The 13,195-nt window shown below is 37.8% G+C and overlaps 1 protein-coding gene across 1 annotated transcript in view; it reads left to right on the plus strand.

Moving 5' to 3' along the window:
• Positions 1-406: 406 nt before the first annotated feature.
• The window catches only part of STAG1 (stromal antigen 1), a gene marked incomplete at its 5' end in the record, with an annotated part of 54,186 nt that continues 41,397 nt past the window's right edge, over positions 407-13,195 (plus strand). The window contains 6 exons of the mRNA XM_008944703.1: positions 407-505; positions 5,102-5,181; positions 7,406-7,513; positions 9,586-9,700; positions 11,130-11,247; positions 12,430-12,533. Of these exons, the coding sequence (XP_008942951.1) occupies positions 407-505; positions 5,102-5,181; positions 7,406-7,513; positions 9,586-9,700; positions 11,130-11,247; positions 12,430-12,533 (624 nt within the window). The remainder of the gene's footprint in view (positions 506-5,101; positions 5,182-7,405; positions 7,514-9,585; positions 9,701-11,129; positions 11,248-12,429; positions 12,534-13,195) is intronic.

A 13,195-nucleotide genomic window follows, 5' to 3' on the forward strand; every position in this document is an offset into this window, starting at 1 on the left:
GCAGGCAGCCAGGTGATGTGCATGAGCACAGAGGATCCAGCCCTGCTCTTCATCACCCATGTTCCTGTAGGCAACACCAACCACCTTCAGATCATACATCCTTCTTTTGTATTTACTTGCTATTCCTCTGGCTTTTTGTGGAGTTACTTGAAAGGGAAACAGTAACAGACGTTTAAGTGAGGGCACATTAAATTCTTTATATATGCAAATAGGGAGAAAATTCAACACTGTTTGTAGGCAGCTGCATGTGGGGTTTGGGTTCTAGCCCAATTGCAAATTGGCTCGGGTAACTCATTTGCATAACATTTTAAATGTGCATTAAACAAATTGCAATATGATTTTATTTAATATTCATGTGCATTTGATTAGGGTGTTTTATCAGCTAATCTTAGTGTGTTTTATTTAGCAAGGTGAAGTGAGGTTGAAGTGTTTGAAAGCTCTTCAGAGTCTGTATACCAACAGAGAGTTATTTCCAAAACTGGAGCTGTTCACTAATAGATTCAAGGTAAGAGGAAATACAATTTTTGGAAGGAGTACAGAAAATAAAAGTGTCATCTGTCTCATCCTGTTGTGGTCTTTGAGTCATGTATATTAAATGGAAAAGAAGCTCATTTGTTTGTGACAAAGCCTTGTAACTGCAGTAGTAAAACTGTATTACTGAATGCTGAGATTAAGCCAAATTAATTTTACAGTGTTTATCTTGCAAGATTTGTCAGGCTTGGCCAGGATGATTGTTTGTCTGTTTGTATTATTGATAATTTATATATTGTCATTGTTCAATCTGCTTGTACTTATTTAATTTTAGATTTACTGAATTTTAAGGATGTGTACTGGGTGCTTCACACAATCTAAAATACATCTGAAAGTAAGAGCCTGTAACAAAATATTGTTCATAAGACAGCTTTTTAGCTGAATGTGTGCTTGTGTTTGGAGAAAGATACTTTGATCTGCAACACAATATTCTCCACAGTGGAATACCTTGGTGCAGAACATGAGTTTACATCGTGCTTTTAGACAACCCTCTGCACATCATCATCCTGTTTAGCAGATAAGTACTTGAGGAATATTCCATGGGTTTTTTTTACTAGCACAAACACACTGACACTTAATAACTTGATGAGAACATGGCTTTTAATTCACTTTGTGGCATTACTGTTTTATTTCACAAGTAGAGTATCTGGAGATATGGGTGGAGAAATAGTGTCATTACTTCTCTTTGGATGCTCTGCAAAGAAGACTTTCAAGCTCTGTCACCACATCAGCTGACACCTTTTACCACCACTTTTGTGTTCCAGAGAACACAGAGCTGTGGGAAAGGCTGATTTCATTTATTTTTGCCTAAATCATTATTATAATGCTGGTGAAGAATTCTGGTTAGAAAAGAAGTGGAGATTTAAACACTTGTAAATAACTACTGTGCATGAGACTTTAAAACTTCTCACTGTAGATTTTTATAGTGCTTTGCTGGTGTTGGCTGTCATTGCAGTTTCTAGTAACTCCTCCAGTGTGATCTAGGAAAGCACAAAATACAGAAAACTTGTTATGTCTTCCCTATATGTACATGGTTCATAAAAACAAAGGTAATCAGCCTTTTACCACGTTCGCTTGAGATGGAGAAAAAAGACACTTAAACAGCTATAAAGTGTAGATATTAAGGAAGACTTTTTGTCCAAAATGGTAGTTATCTAATAAAACAGATTGTTTATTAATAATCCCCTTCATTTGAGACTTTTAAGGGCAGACTAAATAAATATCCCATCAGGTATGAAGTAGGTATAGTTGACTTTAAATCATGAGGTGAAACTAGAAAATTTTGTGAGATCACTTGAGGACCTGAATTCTTGTAATTTTATAAAGTCAGTTTCTGGGACTGTTGCAGTAAAGAGAAAATATCCTCTCCTAGAAGAGAACCTGGCACGCAGGTTCAGACCTGACTGCTTTTGTCATGTCCCCATAAATCTGGTTTGCTTATCATCTCAGGACAACCAGAAATACTCATTAACTCTCCAGAATAAGGAATCCCCCAACTTTGCTTTTCTTGTTCCATCTGTGCAGACTTACAGATTTGCTGATGTTTGCTCCTTCTGTAATACAATTTATTTAGAAATAGGCCACTAGTGGTCTCTATGTCTGCTGCTTTTTGGTAAAACATGTGCTGGATGCTTCTCTCTTAGCCTCCTATAATTTGTAAGAGAAAATGCTGCTTTGAGTCTGAACCTGTCCTGTCCACCCACAAGACTTTTCAAGACAGTTGGAGGCACTTTGAAGAGTAGTTACTCAGTGATGTACTTCAAAAAATTAGAGGAACGTGAAACCTCTAAATAATTCCTCATGGATTTTTTACAGTATAGATAGTTTTCTTTGTTAGAAGAAGTTAGGTTAGCCTGTGCATTCTTTCTTGGTTTAGAGTGGCACAGGGAGTTTTCATTCCCATCCAAGTGATTCAGATGAAGAGGAACTCTGTTAGCAAAGTTTGTCTGTTTTCTTTTCCATTGCAGCTGGTTTTACTACAGAAATCTGTATCATTGTGAAATAAATCAGAAAAATGGTGATTTCAAAGTCTCTGTGAGCCTAGAGAAGATGTGTTTGACATGATATATCAGTTCCTTTTTCCAGCCACATCAAGAGAACAAAAAGCTGGCATTGCCCTCATGCCTGCACTTGGATTTACAGCTGTGCTGACAGGGATGAAGCCTTTGGCACCAGGATGGAGCAGAGTTTCAAATTAATGCTTTTGGAATCTGTCATACATTACTTAAATGTCTTTTATATTTTCTCATCAGACGTTAATCGACCTGCACAGTTCAGCTGATATTCATTCAAACTGTCAAAAGCAATTTCTCTAAGGATCTTCTAGATGTTTAAAGTATAAATTAATTAGATCCAGAATGACTTGTGCTGTGGTGTCAATATTTCACCACCTTCCAGAGAGCTGTGACAAGGATCTGATCGTGTCACTTCTCCAAAGGGAAGTTGGGTGTTCTTTCCAGCATTTGTTTGTGTTTCTGGGAGTAGGTGATATGCTAGAAAATTAGCTTTGTCAGTAAAAAATAATTTATTTTTCTCCTCCATCAAAGAGGAGACTTTGGTTTTCCATCAGGAAGTCTTGTCTGATACAGACGTTAACTGAAGCCATATGGAAAAGATGTGAATTAGCTCTTTTGCAGTCAATGTCAAGACAGCAGCAGATTTAGGTGCAGCTATTTAATTCCAGTTGCTCACCCCTGACCCTTTGCAGGAGAGTGATGTCTCCACCACCTGAGAGACAAAAAGAGACAGATTTGCTCTTCAGCCAGCCTTGTTCACAGCCTAATACATAATTGCAAACTCATCTTCCTAGACAGCGAAAATGAATGTTTCAAGTTATAAATACAGGTCTGTATTTGTAATAGGCATTTTATTTATAATGCCTATTTATAAATAGGTATTTTAACCCCAGGCAGCTGGTGTTTGTAACTTACTAAACCACAGAAGTTACACCTTCCTGAGGCATGAGGTGTTCAGGTCTCAGTTCCAAGGACCTTGCTGCCTGGCTGGCAGGTGCTGTCACATAGAGATGCTGGCACTAAGACAGAATATAAGAAATTACACATCCACACTGGTTTTTTTTTTAAATAAAAAACGGGGAAAACTGAGAGAACAGTCATTTTGTATAAGAAAACACTGTCACATCAGTTGGTTTCCTAGTCCAGATTGCTGATTCAGAGAGTATTGCTCTCTAGGCAGGAGAGAAGATCCCTTCTTCCCAGACTTTTGTCAGAGATGTAGAAGGAGTTTTATACTAGTGTGCTTACTCCTTTCTTCACTGTTAGTTCCCTCCCTGTAGCATCCTGGTGTTTAAGATAGACTTTGAGGGAATATGTGAAATTCCACTTAAACTTTTAAAGTAATATCTCTGACTGTTCCTTCTCTTGATGTTGTTGATTACTTCTTGTTTGTTAGACAGAACCTTAGGAAAAATTGACAGCCATTTTTTTGTCCTGTCCATACACAGTATTTCCTGTTTGGACAGTTATTTCCCTGTTTGAATCTCTTCATGGACTTCTCACCATCTCTAAAAATGTTTAAATATAACAGTTAAATGCATCAAATTTCCCAGGAACTTAATGGTGATTGGCAGAGGTGCATTCAGTCATAGTGATGCAGAGTGTCTCTACAGACCTGGTTTTGTTGACAGGTAACACTTCAGACAGCCACAATGAATTTTTTACACACTATTCTTAAATGCTGATATTGAAATAAGCATCAGTTGCTTGATACTCAACTTCAGCCTTGAAATGCCTGCAATAGTAGAGAAAAGAGGTGAAAAGCTTGATTTTGGCCTGATTTGTTCCTGGTGACTGCCACGGTTGTTTCCTTCCCAGTCCCTGATTTCTATTTTTTCACATCCCAAAATGTTATAGAGTACCTAGTCCTTTCTGAAGCAGGTCAAGCCAGAGAAGTCAAGTTTCCTTTTCAGGTGGCCCAATTTCTTTTCATTAACCTGGTCAGTCAAGCAGAGAGCATCAAGACATATTGCATTTTTATGGATGGATAGAAATCGTCCTCAGACTGGGAGGACAACATACACTAATCACATCTATTTTTGGTTGCCAGTAAGCAAACTGAAATGAAGAAGAAAGAAGCTGTTACGAGACTTTTTATGACTACAGAGTCCTTAGAATTATTAAATCATTACATTAGATTGGAAAGTGGTGTGCTTGTCTCCACGAGAAAGAGTTTAGGAGAATACAAACCACAGAACTTGACCCTTTCCTGTGGAAGGTCTGTAGGGTAATTCTTGAGTTCAGCTTCAAACCTTAAGATGTAGCTAGGTATAAAAGCCACAACTTTATAGGCAGTGTGCAAATATATTCAGGTGTAATTTTTTCCCACAGTATTTCTAAATGTGCATATATACAGCATTCATTGCTCTAAAATTATTTGTTTTCAGGGGGATTTGGCGAGGCATTTTTTCTGCTGCCGTCCAACTCAAAAACCATTCCTTTTCAGGCATTCGTTGAAAGATCTTTCTCCCCAGGAGTATTTGTGTTGTGTTGTACAGAATTCTGCCCTGGTGGGTGTGGGTGTCTGTTGTGTCACTGTGACAATCCCTTTCCAGGACCGCATTGTATCAATGACGCTGGATAAGGAGTACGACGTCGCCGTGGAAGCCATTCGATTAGTCACACTAATCCTGCAGTGAGTATTTTCCAAAACCAGTATGCTCCCTTTGAAAGGGGCATAAGCCACTAGTATTTAATTGACTTGATTTCTTTGCTTGTGTAATAATCCGTTGCTTTACACAGATTTATTCAGTTGAACTGAATATGTAATACCGTGGTCATGAAGCTAAAATAAGATTCCATCTCATGGAAATACAACACACAAAGTATAAAAATGTATTGAGCCTATTAATGCATCTATTGTGGAAGAGTGCCAAAGGGTATTTATTCCTTTCACCAAGGGCAAAGTGATTGTCCTCCCCAAAAGAAGTATCTGCAGGTTACATTTGCTAAAATAACTCTAGCTGTAACTAAGCAAAGATCCAGTGATAGAAGATTTGAATACCTGACAGACACAGCTGAAGAGACAGTCACCTGGACAATAAGCTGGCAGGGAAGAGATGTTGGCTTCCACACCTGAGTTTGGGTCATGTGAAGGTGACAGTGGTAGCTTGTCATCTTAAACACATGCCCATGGAAGAGGAGATATGGTTCCAAGCCCCCAGCTTTTTCTTACAGGGGTACAGTGGCTTCTCTGAGGCAAAGATCCATTCCAAAGATCATCCCACACTGTCACTGCTTGAACCAGCCTGTTCACAGCAGCCTCATGAGTGTGCTGCTGGAGGATCACTGCTAAGCTTTTAGTATATGTTCATTAAAAGATGTTAAAGATTTTCTGCATCCTACTTTATGCCCAGTGACTCCACTTTGAAGAACGTTTTTGGAGACGCAGAATTTGGGTGAAAGATTAGACTAGCCCTTCCTCTTAGTAAAGAAGTCTGGACTTCATTTTGTGATTTATGATTCACTCTGCTTCACAGATATTAGACTTGTAATATTAGCAAGAAAGGAAATCTCATACTGTTACATTTTTAAAGCAAATATAACAAATACAAATGAGATGTAGAACTCATCTATTTCCTGTATTATTAGCAACGTTTTGGGACACAAGATTTTAGGTCAAAAATTATCCAGTGCAGCTTTTATTTTCCTCCCATCCTGTTTTGCTTTGGGTTGTAGGATGAAAACATAGCTAAGTGTGTTTGGCATCAGAAGAATATGGGTCATGTTGAACAGTACAGGGCAGTATTCTGGCAGGTAGGAAGTCCAAAAAGATGTCATGAACAATCATGATGAGGAATGACCAATTAAAATTATTGGTAGTATGAAGCCAAATGATGTATAGAGTCCTGACAGATAAATGCTTCTCTTGAAGACTGACTGAACAAGGAGGGAAGTAATATTCCTGTATGTGACAATGGCAATATCTTTATATCATTGATGGAATATAATTGTTTTGTGGCTCATAGCATTTTTCAAAATACTGCTGAAAAATGGCAGTTTTTCTGAGTTTCAGTAAATTCACACAAAATCTATCTTGAGCTCAGAAACTGCAGAAAACCCTAGTATGTCATTAACCCAAAACAAGAGCAAAAAGTGGCTTGTTCTAATCAATAAATAAACATAGAAAATAAACTTTTCATGATCTTTCATCCACCACAGCAGTGTATGATCAGATTCAGCTTGATGTTGAAAATGAAGTCTGTATGTAGTCAGCACAATAACTACTGTAAAAATGATGGAGAATTTGTTGTTTCAACATTATTGTAGTTCTAAATGCACACCATGATTCAGTCCTAAATGGATGATGTGTCGATTGGAGTGGTGGATGCACAATGCCTGTTCTGTGTCCCCACTTTGTGGCGTAATCTGGTTTAGTTTTCTCCTGCCCATATCCAAAGCATTTCTGTGCCTTCTCCTGGGGCTGAGGCAGTTTTATTTGAAAGCAAAAAGAAATTGCTGTAGAAGTAAGCAAGTTGAAGCAAGCAAATACATTTTCCTCATTTTAGGTTTTTAGTTTAATAATGTTTGATAATGAGCGTTTGGCATCCTGCAATACGTGCATTGCAGTTAGAGTGAAGGTCTGAATAATTAAGCAGGGCAAGATTTGGAAGCAGTGATGATTTTTTCATAATTATATTTTTGATACAATTGGGAAAAGGAAATCAGCCAAACTTTGGCCCTTTCAATATCTCAGTGTTTGAAAACGGAACCAAAGATCCTTGAAGTCGGTGTTCCACTGTTTAGGATTTTATGTGAGGAAAATCAATTTTGTAGCTGTGAAAAGTAAGTTCTGGGAGGTGAGGGGATTGAAATGGAACATTTGTTGTAGTTGAGGGGTTGTTTTGTGACTCTTCCAGTGGCAGTGAAGAAGCTCTGTCGAATGAAGACTGTGAGAATGTTTATCACTTGGTGTATTCAGCACACCGGCCTGTTGCAGTAGCAGCTGGAGAATTCCTTCACAAAAAGTAAGTTATCAGTCCTGGAATAAGACCAAATTTGTGAATGCTTTCTAGTAAGTGTAAAATCAAAAGGCAAAGAAGCAATAGGGTCAAATATCCCACTTAGGAAAGCAGGAATTTAATTTAAAACAGAGGCTTATTCTCATGTTCAGATTCAAGGCCTAAAGACTTAAGAAACTGATTTTACATTTCTCTTGCTCTGGAATTTATATAACTTTTCCTAAGTCCTCAAGGTACTTTTTAAATACAAAAAGGCTGTGTAAACCTCTAAAGTTGGTTTAAATCCTACAGCTCTGGGTGAATTACTGTTGTGAAAATATTTATTGGGCCTATACATGCCTGATGCCTGATAGGCAGTCCTCCTTTTAACAAAATTTTAAACCAGTTTATTTTAAAATTGTGAACTTGAGAGGTTTTTAAGCAGTAACAATTAAGACGTTTGTTTCTGAATTCACTGACTTTCCCTAAAAATACATTACACCATGGTTACATCTTTCATGTACCCACTATGCCATAGGAAACGAGATAGTGTTTCCATGGAGGTGAATCATACCACATCTGTAACTATGACCAGGACATTGCCACATCATAAAATTACATATAAACATCAGTTTTCCTTTGCCAGTGTTCTAATTTTCTATATTTTATTAGTGATTTAGAAGTCCACGTTGTAATCCTAAGCTTTCCTTGGTGGATTTCTGGAATTCCATTTTGTGATCAGGCATTATCTGTTTCCAGGAATTAATTTATATAATTCAGGTACATTTAGTTTCCAACATGGCATTTTACAAGTTGTAGGAAAGGGCTATGTTCCTTTTAAAAATATATTCTGAAATTCCTTTGTTAATCAACATGTGACAAAAGAATATCACAAAATGCAGATGAAGTGCACCTTAGTGCACTTAGAGTCAGAACTGTATCATAACTTCTCTTTACAACAAGACATTATGTTCTGTGTTCTATAAATGTCTGTCAAAGTAAACAGCATTGAGAGAAGATCATACCATTCCTAACACTCATTTTCTCTTGGTCTCTGTGACTTAAGAGCTGGTGCTCCACTTAAATAAATTAGAATCTAATTGAGGCATTTAAGGTGGGATTTATCTCTTAATTTTACACACTTATGCAACAATTTATATGTGTAAGGTAGTCATTAGACTTTCTCTCTATAGTTAGCAAAAGAAAGCAGATAATACAGAGGATCACTGACTCAACCCTGAAGTGCATGTTTAAGATATTTCACCTACAGAGGTGTTCATTTCTTATCTTACTGTTGAGCAGGACAGCAGAGGTGATGTCTTTAACAAAAATACAATGTTTGTGTGTAACTCATCCTTTTCTTTCCATTGAATTATAGTAGTGAAATCAGAACACTGTTTCACATTTCTAATTGCTTTACGACTGTGATTTCACTGTAAAAGCAAGGAACAGTTTTCACACTTCCCAAAGTGAAACAATCCTTGCTGTAACTGTGATGTAGGCACATCTGAGATCTCTTTGAGCAAGCAAATTTGAGCATTGAGAGTAGTTTGGAATTAGCCATGCATCAGGGAACTCAATGTAGAATGTATAATTTACCTGGAAAAACAACCCAAATAATTGACTGGTAGCTTGCTTTATCCTTTATGCTGCTACTGGCACCTGAGGTTGATTGTTTAATGGTGTATCAAGTTTGTTTGTACCATATCCCAGTTGGCATGGCTGCAGTGAGGATACAACCCTAGTTCTTTAGGCTCTAGCAGAGTAAGTGCTACCACCATTGTAAGACTTGTTAAGTTCAAAATGCAAAACTATACAGGTTATGGAAATATGTAAAACTGTGCAAAATCCTTCAGTATAAATACATTCTGGAGAGCTTTTTCCTGTATGAAATTCTTCCTGCCAGTGAACTTGATGACCCTGAAGAAAAATTCATGTCTTCAGACAGGCAGAGGTCATGCCCGCTTTCCCTTGAAAGAAATAGCTTGTGATACTTTCACTGTGTTTTATGAACAAACCTACTAAATCAAGAATGAATGCTCATCATAGAAATAAGATTTGTTTTGGTAAACGTGATAGCTACTTTTGCTTGTTTTTAGACTGTTCAGCAGACATGATCCCCAAGCTGAAGAGGCTCTAGCAAAGAGGAGGGGCCGAAATAGTCCAAATGGAAACCTTATTAGAATGTTGGTTCTTTTCTTTCTTGAAAGTGAGGTAAAAAAAATTCATTTTTAACCTTTACATGTTTAATAAAGCCTGGAACTTCACTAGTGATTTATCAACAGACAGTAACAAGTTGTCTTTCTTTTTCTGCATAATTTCAGAAATCTTGTATGCCCTTTACCCTGCTCCCTATTTCCTTATCCATTGAGCAAATTCAACTCAAAACCTTCTTCACAGTTTATCTTGCTCTTGCATGCCCCTGGTGTACTCAATACTGCATTGCTGGTATTATGGTGGCTACCAGGATTCATTGCTACATGGAAATGTCACTGCTTCTTTTCTTAAGATAACCACTAAAGAGTATACCTCTGGTGTTACTCTTTCTGGAGTGAAATGATCTGAGTGAGAAAGGAACAAAACTTACAAGATAGCTTAAATTATTATTAGAATCATAGGATAGTTCAGAGTGGGAAGGTCCTGAGGATCATGAGGGTCATCCATGAGATTAGATGAGGTTGTTCAGGGCTTTATGCAGCTGCATCTTGAAAGCATTGGAGGATGGTGACTGCAAGCATTGAGATGGAATCATACCCATAGGTTATGTCTGCAGAGACAGCATGTATGAGAAGCTCTGTTCAGGTGAGGAATGGCAGTGGAGTGGAGGAAAATTTGCAAAGATAATCTATCAGATACAGAATGTCCTGAAGATAGAAGAGGAAAGGTTTAACAATTAAATATTTGATTTGGTAATAAATAGGTGGCAAAGGAAGACTGAAAGAAAAGAGTGGCAGAAATGTTTCTCTACAGAAAGGAATGTAATATATTTTGTGTAAAGAGCAAAAGGAAAGATAATTACAATTGGATATTTTAATTGTTGTGAAGCCTTGAACAAGAGACTTGACTGTGAGAATGAAATAAAACATGATCAGAGTTGCTGAGAAGGAAGGATAACATTAAGGGGCAGCATTAATGTTAACATGTTTTAGTTGACAGGGTTTCCAGTTAAGGACTTAGTCCCACATCTGGCAAGCAAATCAGAACTGCACATTAAGCTTGTTACTTTTTGAGAGTGGGTAAAGATCAGTTCATAAACCACTAGAAGCCTATGGATTGTGTTTCTCACCTTACAGCAGTTGCATTAATTCACATTAAAACAGTTGTTGCAGTTAGTGTTCATTCTGTACCCCCTGAAATCAGTGGTCAAAACTCTGAGAAAGGCTTTTCACTAACAAGCTGCTTTTTAAAAAAGAAGCTCAATTTGGTTTGATTCCTTTTTTCTATTAAAACACACTCCACTGTTGTGCAGTTGTATCATTTGGTTAGAAGACCACCTTCCAGAGTTAGTTTCAAACTGAATTTTGTTTCCAAAGAATGTAAGAGTACATGCCCAGGACACTCTCCATGGCCAAATGATTGTGAAAGTTGAAGAGCTGCTGCTTGGACCAGAATGCTGTACTGATGTTTGCTTTGGATTTTCTAGTTGCACGAACACGCAGCCTATTTGGTGGACAGTTTGTGGGAGAGCTCACAAGAACTCTTGAAAGACTGGGAATGTATGACAGAATTGCTCTTGGAGGAACCAGTCCAAGGAGAAGAAGGTGTTTGTTTAACCTCTATTGATATTACACAATGTTTAATTATTCCTTAATAAGATGTCTCACTGTGGGTGATAGTGTTATTTATGTTGTGGTCTGTTTAGAAAGCATATTTAACAAAGATTTTAGTTTAATCCATTTTTAATGCACTTTGCTTCAAAAGCAGAATTTTTTACTCTCTTTTTCATCTTGTGGTGTCTGCTGTACTGTGGTTTCCTAATACTGAAGGCTAGGACAACTTCTCTGAATGTTTAAATAACTGTTGTATCTGTGATCATTTCAATAAATTAAAGAGCTGATATGATTTTGAATAAATAAGCACTTCAGGTGGTGTTAATTCATTATGAGACTTTCCAAACAATGCTTAAACCTGATGAATTCTCCAGAGGAAAGAAAAAGGGGATTGTTTCACCATTAGTTACAGTTCTCCTTTCACTAATAATAGATTTGTGTGCACAAGGTAGCCAGGGAGGCTGGTGACAAAGAGTCCCTTACAGTAATGAGTTTCATTCAAGATCCTTTATAATCCTCAAGGATTCTCCTGCTTAGGGACCTTTGCAGGGGTCAAGTGATGGGAAAACTGATGTACTCTTGCTGCTCCCTAGCATCATCTGCTCCTCATGACAGTGTTTCAAAATCTGACCTTTTGGTATCCACCTGCTATAATTGTAGCATTCCCAGGGTAATTTCCTTAGGAAATGAGGCATTTTGATTCTTTGCTGCTGTGTAGTCTAGTGGGATTTGATCCTTTAGGTGTGGCCAGAAGTACTTCCCAAAGAACTGAAATAATGCTTCATGCCAGTGAGAATAGTCCCTAAGGAAGTGACAGTGAACAGTCAGTCACTCTCAGTCCTCCATGACACTCTTTATTTTACAGATATACAAATAAATTTTATGTATCTAGATTTGACATAAATTTTATCATATAGATTTTGTTATAGTCCCCTTCATTCATCCTTTTCCAGCTTCATTTCTCTGGACTTCTTTCAGTGCTGCCATATCCATTTTGAGATGATGTGTATGGCAATTCAAAGAGCAGGCAAGAAAACCTTGGCTTTATAAATGGGGCAAAATTACATTGCTTCTGTTCTCTGTGTCTGTGTTTTAGAACTGCATTCACAGTGGTCTTCAAGACATCTTGCATGCACATCAGAACTGATGCTGGTTGTTCTTTTCCCTCCACAGCGATGTCTGACCGGCAGGAGAGTGCCCTGATTGAGCTGATGGTGTGTACCATCAGACAAGCTGCTGAAGCACATCCTCCAGTAGGCAGAGGCACTGGCAAGAGAGTAAGTGGTCCTGCAGTAGGTAGCTCAGACATGTGTTACTGTGGGAGCATAAAATATTTGTCTAGAATGCCACGTTTTCAGGTTTTAAAATTAGATGTTGATAATCGGTGTTGCATTCCAGTGAACATTTTTGAAGGAAAATAGTGGAAATTCTAGTTCTGGACATGTTTGGGGGTTTGTTTGTTTGGTTTTAATATTCTTGTTATCCTACCTTTGTCTTATGCTTATGATGTACCCACAGCTACAACCCTTAATGTTAAATCTAGAATAGAATTGAAAATGTAGATCTCAGTAACAGAACAAGATTCCCTCTGACTGTCTTCCATAAAAAGGAATGTGCTGCTAATATGGAGGCAAAATTTACAGGAGAAAAAAAACCAAAAAAGGTCAAAATTTACAGTGTCTTTCTCATGAAAGCAGCTAAGTACTGGAACAAGAGCTGTGAGTCTCTGCAGTTTCCATCCTTGCCAGTTTTCCAGACCTGGCTGGACAAAGCCTTGAGCACCCTGGTCTAACCCCTGAGCTGGCTCTAATTTGAGCAAGAGGGGTAGAACTGGGACCAACCTGAATGCATCTGTGGTTTTATGTGTCCATCCTCTTTGGCCTCTTCCACTGAGTGCCCTGAAAATGTAAGAATTTGACATCCTAGCCATAGTGCAATC

This window comes from Merops nubicus, unplaced genomic scaffold (genome assembly GCF_000691845.1).
Source record: "Merops nubicus isolate BGI_N331 unplaced genomic scaffold, ASM69184v1 scaffold7887, whole genome shotgun sequence".
NCBI classification, from domain to species: domain Eukaryota; kingdom Metazoa; phylum Chordata; class Aves; order Coraciiformes; family Meropidae; genus Merops; species Merops nubicus.